Source organism: Leptodactylus fuscus, chromosome 5 (assembly GCF_031893055.1).
Source record: "Leptodactylus fuscus isolate aLepFus1 chromosome 5, aLepFus1.hap2, whole genome shotgun sequence".
Classification (NCBI taxonomy): domain Eukaryota; kingdom Metazoa; phylum Chordata; class Amphibia; order Anura; family Leptodactylidae; genus Leptodactylus; species Leptodactylus fuscus.
Window position 1 is genome coordinate 427,590 of NC_134269.1, and position 10,593 is coordinate 438,182.

At 42.4% G+C, this 10,593-nt stretch overlaps 1 protein-coding gene across 1 annotated transcript; it reads right to left on the bottom strand.

The window, feature by feature from the left end:
* Nucleotides 1-5,284: 5,284 nt before the first annotated feature.
* On the bottom strand, nucleotides 5,285-6,259 carry LOC142204210 (olfactory receptor 5F1-like). The gene has a single exon (XM_075275521.1). The coding sequence runs from the start codon at nucleotides 6,257-6,259 to the stop codon at nucleotides 5,285-5,287; it is 975 nt and encodes a 324-aa protein (XP_075131622.1).
* Between the last annotated feature and the right edge of the window lie 4,334 nt (nucleotides 6,260-10,593).

A 10,593-nucleotide genomic window follows, 5' to 3' on the forward strand; every position in this document is an offset into this window, starting at 1 on the left:
CTTGTCCATCCTGTTCCATGTTGTCCTATCATTGCTGCCCCCACCATCTCCTGCCTTGTCCATCCTGTTCCATGTTGTCCTATCATTGCTGCCCCCACCATCTCCTGCCTTGTCCATCCTGTTCCATGTTGTCCTATCATTGCTGCCCCCACCATCTCCTGCCTTGTCCATCCTGTTTCATAGAAGAAAGTCCAAAGAAAAAAACGCTCAACCTTAAAAAATAAACTAGGAATGGTATGTTGTAGTGGTAAGGGCTGCGCGGAAACCTTCGACTGAAATGTGAGTTGCAATGATGAAACCAGTACAAAATGCAGCACGCCCAAAACCAGTTAAATAAAATAAAATGTAACTTTTACTTCATATAAGTTAAAAAAGACAAAAAAATTTTCATCTTACAACATGGATCCAGAGAAGACAAGAACAGATGGCCTACGCGTTTCGAGACCTGGATTGCGGTCTCTTAGTCATGGCATATGGAGTACAAACTTCGGAACACATTTATATCCTCACAGACCGCACCTCTTTCCATAATTATCTCATTAGAAACAAATGTGTGAGCAGACTAAATACAAACCACCCTTAGAGATACACAAAACGCATGAATATGAAGAAGCTTTTAGGAAAAGATGCCATAGTGATCAATGTCATGGATGATCACATTTGAATCACGTGAAGTTCTTAAAATAGATGGCATAATAATATTGTGTTCTTACGGAAGAATGTTTTTTATCCATCTATAATAGCAAATGCCATCCTCACAAACACCAAAATTACATGTACACCTGTAAATTATCCACAAATAGTGCAGAATATGTAATAGACATTAGTTTTAAACGTAAGGAATAAGCAAAGCCTACCTCGGTCATTCAGCCATGTCCTTCTCCGTCTCATGTATTCATAGCAATAGCGGTCACGTGATATGAACACATGACCTTAATCTAACAGTCACATGACCGGAGGGAGGAATACTGCCATTGGCTGACGCGGTATATGCAAAATCTATGAATGAAAAAACTCCTATATAAGGGAAGAACCCCAGTACAAACTAGGAAAAAAGATATATTGGACACATCCACGCAGATGGTTAACATCCCACATAGTGTGTCCATTAAATATGTGTAAAATCCTATTATTTAATTACGGAATACTGTCAATAGATTAACGATAGATCCTGTCTTATATTTAAACCGCTAGGTACTCTAGTATTCAGCTTCCAAATCCAAAAAGCTTCACGCTTCAGGAGAAGCTTTCTGTGATCCCCTCCCCGTATAGGTCCGGGTACATGCTCTATGGCATAGAAGATAAAAGATGAAGTGTCGCCACCATGATATGTTGAGAAATGTCTAGAAACATTCGACATTTGATCAGTAACAGTTTTTGAACAATCTGCCAAATGTTCCGATATTCTAATTTTGATTTGCCGGATGGTGCAACCTACATATAGAAGATTGCATGATTTGCACTCTATCACATAGATCACAAAATTGCTGTTACAGTTCAAATGCTCTGAGATTTTGAAAAAAATTGTTTTTTCTGCATCACAAAAATGGGCAGTTTTTTTTGACAAATCTACAAACCGCACATCTACTACAGCCACATTTGAAAAAGCTGACGCTTTTCAACCATGTGGCTGCAGTATTTTCCCTTGAATTAAACAAACTTGGAGAAAGAATATCAGCCAGAGATCTACCCTTACTGGGAACGAACCTGACTCCATTACTCAAAATCCGTTTAGTTTCCGAATCTGATTCCAAAATAGGTAAGTTGTTTTTTATAATCTGAATTATTTGATTATATTGAACACTATATTTTGTTGAAAAATAAATTGTTGAATTCTTTGATGGAGTTGAATTTTTATTTGTCAATAGCTCAGACCTATTTCTTTTGGAAATGATATTTTCTGCTCGATTCAAAGCCCATTCGGGGTATTTGCGATCTCTCAACCTATTCAAAGTTTGTTTTGCTTGTATGTCATAATCTGCTTTCACTGAACAGGCACGCTTAGTACGGTGTAGTTCTCCCACCGGTACTGATTTTATAACGTGCCTGGGGTGGCAACTAGAAGCTAATAAAATTGTGTTACCCGCAGTGGGTTTACGGTACAAAGAAGTTTGTATTGATGCTGTGGTGGCGCTGCCAATCAGACATAAATCCAAAAAATTAACCCGTTCCTTTTCCAAATTATATGTGAAAGATAAGTTTAAATTATTAGTGTTAATATAATCGATGAACATTGGTATGGGCGCTACGTCACCTTTCCAGATGATCAAGATGTCATCAATGTAGCGCCCATACCAATGTAAAAATGAAGAATAAGGATTAGACATTGAAAATATATGTGACTCCTCCCACCAAGATAAATAAAGATTTGCAAGGGACGGGGAAAAAGGGGACCCCATAGGGGCCCCACAAATCTGTAAATAATATTTCGATTCAAACATAAAAAAATTATGTTTTAACAAAAATTCTACAATTTGAATGATGAACTCACAAAGATCCGGGGTATAACTGCTATAACGACAGCGCCACCACAGCATGTTCATGGGGGATACTGGAGTATAAGGAGTTAACATCACACGTGAGCCACGAGTCAGAAGGATCCCATGGAAGCCCATCCAGCATTCCAAGTAACTCCTTGGAGTCTTTGATATATCCGGGGATCCTTCTGACAAGCGGCTGTAAAAGGTCATCCACCCACATACACATTTTTTCACTGTACGAATTTATACTTGCAATTATGGGACGCAATGGTGGTGGAAAAACCGACTTATGAATTGTAGGTAACCCATGAAATATGGGAATGACTGGGAATTTATTTATTAGAAATTGTTGTTTGGATTCTGGAATAAATCCTAAACTAACACCCTCCTTGACAAGATTTTCTAAAGCTCGACTGAAAACAGGAGTAGGATCTTCATGCAAACGCTTATATGTATTCTGATCATTTAACATGGTCAAACATGCATTATTATAATCCATAGAGTTCATAACTACCACCTTCCCCCCCTTATCCGCCATCTTAATAATTATTTTTTTATTATCTTTTAATTCCTGCAAAGCTCTCTTCTCTGACATAGTTAAATTGTGACATACTTTGTCATTTTTACAATTAGTATATAATTGATTCAAATCTTTCTCAACTTTCTGCTGAAAAAGATTGTATACTGGACTGCGAGATTTAAGGGGGTAGAAGGTGGGGTTGTCAACTCTAACCGATGTAGTAAGTGTATCTTTCATGACACAATCATTATTCAAATAAGAAAGATCCAATAATTGTAACATGGAGGTCTGTTCCTTAAAATTCAAACCAGGAAATTCATTGCAAACATCATTTTTTAAGGGTGGAAAATGGATTTGTTCATCTGATACTGATTCCTCAAGAAAATGTTTTTTCACAGTCAAGAGACGGATAAACCGGTTCACATCCAACAGTGTCTGGAAAACATCAAAATTTGCTGTTGGTACAAATTTTAGTCCCTTTGAAAGAACTTTTAGATGATCTTGGGATAGTTCCATTGATGATAAATTGAGGACATCCTGAAATTGGTTTGATGTTGTATGTGCTACATTTTCTTTTGATAAGTCCTGGTCCAATATCTCCTTTTGGGATCTTTTCCAATGTTTAATGCCGGCTCGGCGTCCCCGTTTTTTGAACGGCGACTTATATTGTATGAAGAGCCCATAGTAGATTCCGTGGATTCAATAGAGTAATTCGAAGAATCCCCATTTCTGTTAGATTGTGAGTTGTCCGAATCACTCGAAAAGGATACCTTTCTTTTCAATTCATGTGGATGTTTCTTTTTCAAAATGGATTTCGGTGTGATTTGGAATGGTCGTAATTTATATACCGTATCGGTGGAATAGTCATTTACGCCACGTGAGAATTTCCTCTTTTTTATAGCCATTATCTGAGTTTCCAATTTCTCTATTTTGGTGGAGATGTTAATATCTGCATCTTTGAAGGTCTGTGAGGTTTTTATGGGCTTCAGTTTTAACATTAAATCCTGCATTTCTTTTTTGATCAATAGCAGTTTTTTTTGTTCATTGTCAACAATAAGTTGCATTAGTTTTAAAGAACAGTCAAAATACCATTCCACATTTTTTCAAAGTCCTCATTGTATATGAAGGTTGGGAATTTCTTAATCCTTAATCCTCTAGGAATCATGTTCTTATTGATGTATTGTTCCAGGGTAGTAGAGTCCCAGAACAATTTTAATTCCTGGGTGGCAAGTTTTTCCCATTCAAAAAACAAATCGTCATATGAATGATCTTCATCCGGGTCTAGGGATGTACTGCCCCCAAAGACCTCCGCCACCTTAGAGGCACGAGACATATTTAAATCCCCACCTTCCGAGGACATGTGGTAAACATATATGTAAAAAACAGGGAGCGAAATTCACAGCCAACAATATAGAAGAAAGTCCAGTCACTGCTGCCCCCACCATCTCCTTCGTCCTTGACCAACCTTTTCTCCTTTGCTTCTATTGGCATAACAAAAAGATGGAAAAAATAAATATAGTTAAAAACACAAACAAAAAGAAATTCACGGCTTCTTCACTTTTCAAACCTCAAACTTTTTACGAGCCAATAAGGAATCATTTCTGGAGGTGACGTAACAGCCACTGCTTCTCCTGATACCATGTACTGTATATAAGCACCACAGGCGTCTGCCCCCAAGGAGGCATCATCTTATAGCCCAGTATGTTAGTGCCGACCCGTTGCAGCCATTTTTGATTTTTTTTCATGTTTGCTTCCGCTCTTTCCTAATATCTGTTTTATTTCTCCACTCACAGCCGTTTGGGGCTCATTTTTTGCAGCATATTTTGTATTTCCTATCGGTAACATTTAATATTCAATACAATGGAAAGCTGGAAAATAATTGGACCAGCCTGAATTTTAGGAAACATTATTGGCAAGTGTGTGAACATCCCGAGCAAAAAGGGGGCCGGGGATTAAAATCTGGTCCAAATATGGGTTGTCCCGCCTAGCCAGGACCAGTTTGGAGGAAGTCCCGGGGGTGGTCCAGGAGTGGGACTTAGATAATAGTTGTTAATGGTGCGTTTTTCTGGGTCGGTAGATGCGTGTCCAGTTAGAAGAGCGACAGTCTAAGCTAATGCCTGAAACTAGAGGTACTGCAGCCGGTTTGGAGGATTTAGGGACCAATTTTACATCTCATTCTGAGTCCTATAAAATGGAAAGGTTTTGATCTATGGCTGAAGTAAGAAGAAGAATGTCCTACTCTTGGCTCCTACAATAAGAGCTGGGGGTGGCCAAGTCTTCACATCTACGTGCTATAGGATCCACATGGTGGAGGAACCCTTGAATAGAGGCCTCGAAATCTATGAACGGACTGTATGATGATTCCTCTCACATTTTGGTTCCTCAGACTGTATATCAGAGGGTTCAACATTGGCGTCACTGCCGTGTAGAAGATAGAAGCCACCTTGTCACGTACGGTAAACACAGTGGATGGAGGACGCATGTACGTGAACAATACAGTGCCGTAGAAGATGAAGACACACATGAGGTGTGAAGAGCAGGTACTGAAGGCTTTCCTTCTACCTTCTGTGGATCTCATGTTTGTTACTGAATAGATTATTAATGAGTAGGAGACAAGGATAGTCATCAATGATCCTATGGCCAAAGCTCCTACAATGTAGATAGTGACCATGTCACAGGTAGAAGTATCTGAGCAGGACAGTCTGAGGACCAGAGGAGCATCACAGTAGAAGTGATTTACGAGGTTGGACAGACAGAACTGAAGACTAAAAGCACAGCTGGTCTGTACTGAGGACTGTAAGAAGCCCATGGAGAAGGAAAGGAGAACAAGACGTAGACATTTCTTCTTAGTCATTATAGACACATAATGGAGAGGGTGGCAGATGGCGACATAGCGGTCATAGGACATGGTGGAGAGGAGAAGAGTTTCTATAGATCCCAGGGCAGCATAGAAGAAGAACTGAAGAGCACAACCTTCAAAGGAGATGGTCTTCTTAATGGAGATTAGGTCACAAAGCATCTTAGGAGTTATGATGGAGGAATAGAAGACGTCCACCAGAGAGAGGAAGCTCAGGAAGTAGTACATTGGGTTCTGGAGGTCTGATGCATTATGGACAATAGCCACCAGACCAAGGTTTGCGACAATGGTCACCACGTAGACGTGCAGGAAGAGTATGAAGAGGAAGGTTTTCAGCTTCATATTATCAGTCAGTCCAGAAAACACGAACTCTGAGACTTTCGTCTGGTTTGTGACATCCATGAAATTGATCTTCTTCGAGATCCCATAAATGTAAAACATTCCAGCTCAAAGACTTCAAGAACAAAGACATGGCCCAAACCTAGAAGATAAAAACATGTGATTCTAATTGTGCGATACATTTTATCAGAATTTTGGTCAGATTGCAATGGAAGGTCCCATCAATTTCGTGACATGAGTGTGACTGTGAGGAGCAAACACCACTCATAGTCTTAGTCTAACCCACCGCACAAGCTGCAAACTGGCCACGGGACGTATCCCAAACAGTCCACACCCTGGTGCACCAACGGATCCCATACCTAGTATGTGCAATCTGGTGCCCCTTGCACTCTAGTAGTGACCGGGAACAGCACCTTGTAGTCTATGGAGATGCTTGGTCTTCTTTAGAGCCGCAAGGACAAACTTGTAGGAGAAGAAACAACAAAGCCCAGTTCTTAGACATTCAGTGTGATAAAGTCCTTTGTCTTCACTTCAGAAGATAAACAGAAATCCAATCATGGACCATTATATTCCTACATCTCATATATAGGGCTGTGTAGAGATGTCTCTTGTCTAATGTATATAGGGCTGTGTAGAGATGTCTTGTAGTCTCTTACCTGCTATATCTTGAGATGTCTCCTATGTTCACCACATGTCTTGTCTATCACATATCCAGGTCTTCAGGTGGTTTCTCCTCCGTAAATCCCGATCTTTTATGATATGACATAGACACTCCGGAGAACGTCTCTTCTATTACACGGCCCTGAGATTACCCACTGGGGAATAAGACACTGAGGAAACGTATTCTCAGCAGTTTAATTTCTTGAAGATGAAAATTTATTGACTGTTTTATGTTCCAACTATGTAAAGGTGCAAACAGTTTAGTAGATGCAGAAATGTAGGCCAATAAGCTAAACCACTAAACCACTGATCAGTGACGTATATAGCGTTGGTGATCTGGTGACAATGGCACCTGTACGGGGTGGGATACACCAAGAAGAAGGAGATCAGTCAGTTTTTGAAGGTCATATATTGATAGAAAAAGAGCTAAGGGCTATGCAGTGGTGTAACTACCACCATAGCAGCAGAGGCAGCTGCCACAGGGCCCGGGACATTAGGGGCCCGGTGACAGCCGCTACCGCAGCTATCATTATATTCGGGGGTCTTTTCGGACCCCCGAGTATAATGATTGGCGGACCGGGAGAGGTAAGAAACATAAAAAACACTTATCTCTCCACGATCTGGGCAGGCTTCGGCCTAGTCGTCTGACGTCTCATGACCCCGGCCTGCGTCCCGGGTCATGTGACGTCTGACGTAATTGAAGATGGACTACAGCGAAGGCCGATATCATAGGAGCCGGGAGATAGGTGAATGACAGAGATCTTTTTATGTTTTTCTCCCCCTGGGTCTCCGATTATTATACTCTGGGGTCTGAAAAGATATATAGAGCATAATAATTGTTTATGAGTGTCCACTATGGGACATAATACTGTGTGCAGGGGCCACTATGGGGCATAATAGAGCGCGCAGGAAAGCGTAGGGGGGGGCGGTCGAGGTCTTCGGTATCAGTGTCGGTGGGGGCCCATGTCAAAAGTTCACCACGGGCCTCGCCATTCCTAGTTACGCCACTAGTGCTATGTGTTAGGAGTTAGGCTGGAATCTCCATGGCAACATGCCCCCCGCATGCCATGCTGGCCCTCTCCAGACATGGACCGTGTCCTATATTCTTCCGGCGCAGGGGTGATGCTGGGTCTGCCAGGAGCCTATATCTTCTGAACCTCTGCTCCCATTCACCACTGGCTATTTGGTCCATTCTCTTAGTTAGCTTTCCTCTGCTGTGTCCCGTGTGTCTTCTGCTTTGACCTCCTGGTTCTGTTCCTGACTCTGCTTTTGCCTCCTGACTTTTTACTCCACTCTCTCCTGCTACGACCCTGGCTTGTCTTCAGACTTCTGCTCCTTGATTACCACTTGGTACTGCTCTGCTCTCCTGTTACTGACCCGGCCTGCTTGACCTCTCTCCTGGATTAACCCTCTGTACTGCGCTGACCTCATGTTGATGACTAGGATTGGACGACTACTCTATTAGTATACTGCTGCCATCTTCTGGCCATTGCCATCTGCTGCCTTCTGCTTCTTCAGATCTTCATCTTACCTCTAGAAGCCTTCTAGTAAGTGATTTCAGTTTCTGGGTCCTCTGTGACTTTTGGTGCGCTCTTCATTCAGTGCTCTCTGACACGTAACGGTCCTACCCAATGGTAGCTTCCAAGTCCATCCCCACCATCAGGGGCTCTGGTGAACCTCTCTGGAGGATTGGGATTGGTGCAGCTTGGAGTGCGCAGGACGCTCAGCCCAGTTTTGTGCCATTTGATCAGTGTGTCTGGTACTGGGACTCACTATGTTTACCTAAAGGACATGTGAACATCAGAAGATAACCGTGGAGCAATAGAAGAAGGCATCTGGTCTGATGGCTTTCTTGTTATGTCATGTAGATGAGAGGAGGAGATGGCTCCGGGATTCACTATGGGAAAAATATGCTGGTTGAGCTCGTGTGATGCTCTGGAAAATGTTCTTCTAGAAAACCTGAGCCCTGACATCACGTGTATATTACTGTGATATGTACCACCTACCATCAAGACCTCCAACTCCCAGGTCTCACCTCACTCTTCCTCCCCCTACCACCCTACCCTGCTGTGTCCATCCTTCTCCATCCTCTGGGTGTTTTGGGTTGTCTGTCCTTACCTTGCTCTCTCTTAAAGGACCAACATGCTCATCAAAATGTTTCTCTCCAACCAATCCCAGTCTGCCATGTCTGTACAATTTAGCCTCACACATGAGGATGACTGAGCGATTTGGTTCCTAGCATTGTAGTTCTTGTGAAGCTGTTATTCTGTGTCCTATTCTGGACTGACCCTGACTTCATCCTTATCTACTGTTCTACACTCTGTTTCATATGTATTCCTGACCTCAGCCTGTTCCTGACCACTGAACTGGTGCTACCTGCCCTAATATTTTGCCTGTCCTCTGACTTAACAAGAAGTTTGAGAGGTCTGACCTTGGCCTGTCCCCAGATTCCTCTCTTTTCTGAACCCTTGGTGCTTCAAACCTATGTCTATTGTCCTGCCATGTCTGCTGTCACTTGTTCTAGAGGTAGTAACCTGGTGGTACCCATAGCAAGCCTTACCATCCTGTACAGGGTTAAAAGCTGAAAACCAGGGGGCCACTTATGCAATATCCTCAAAAATAAAGAAAAGTCAGACTGGTTAGGTGACACAGTAGCTGCACACTAACTTCTTAGAGTATACAATTTGTGGTCTATAGAAGAATGTGTATACTGATTGGCGCTGTACAGCTGCCATCTCTAATATTGCTCTCACGCAGTGGAACATCATATCCTCCCTTGTCCATTTTGTTCCTTATTGTCCTGAAACTGCTGCCACCACTAGTACCAACACCATATGGTAGGACATCATCTCCTGCCTGTACCAACCTGTTCCTTACTGTCCTGCCAATGCCACCACTACCTTACAGTAGAACATCATCTCCTGCATTGTCTGTTCTGCTCCATACTGTCCTGTCAGCATTATTACATACCACCAGAAAGTCAGACATCTTCTGCTGCCTTGTCCATCCTGGCCTGCAGTGCTTTTATGGGCCTAAGTGCTGGTACAATCCATGGCTTCCTCCGATAACACTGTGCAGGTATAAACACCCACCAGCCAAGCTGCTCGGCACACCTTCCGTCACCCTTCTTACTTTCCACTTACGTCCTGCGAATGCCTGAGTTCATAGAATAATATGAAATGCGCTTTATAAATGTTATAGATTCATAACCCGAGTGGGTCGGTACAAGCCACTAAAATATACAGAGTACATGTATAGAGGGTCTTCTTCTACAGAAGGGAGACTCCAGCTAACCATAGCTGCCTCCTTCTGAGTGACCCAGAATCTCAGTATTCCTCTCAGTAAGGCTAGTGTCCAGCCTCTTTTCCCTTCCAGGTAGCCCCCGACTCTTCCCCCCACTGCAGGATCTTGAGAAAGAGGGATTTCTTCCTGATTGGGGAAAGATGGATGCCTGGGGCTCAACTCAGGGTCATTAGTTCTCTCTCCCTCCTTTGACATCTGTTGTCCAGGGGTAATAAACTGGCTAGCCAAAAAGGGCAATCTGCATAATGGCACAGATTTACTATTGTAGACATTGACATTAACATGGTGCATCTTTAGCACTTAGAATGGAGGCATCCCTTAAATGTACCACAATAATGTTGAGAAATTCTGGCTCAGGGTAAGCCAACTAAAAGATGGTATAATTGCAGACTAGACATTGTAAAGATTTATCATCCAGCATCAGTCACTGTGAT

What these genes read in the sequence shown, in the direction of transcription:
- LOC142204210 (XM_075275521.1), bottom strand. Translation starts at nt 6,259, where the DNA reads ATGGATGTCACAAACCAGACGAAAGTCTCAGAGTTCGTGTTTTCTGGA.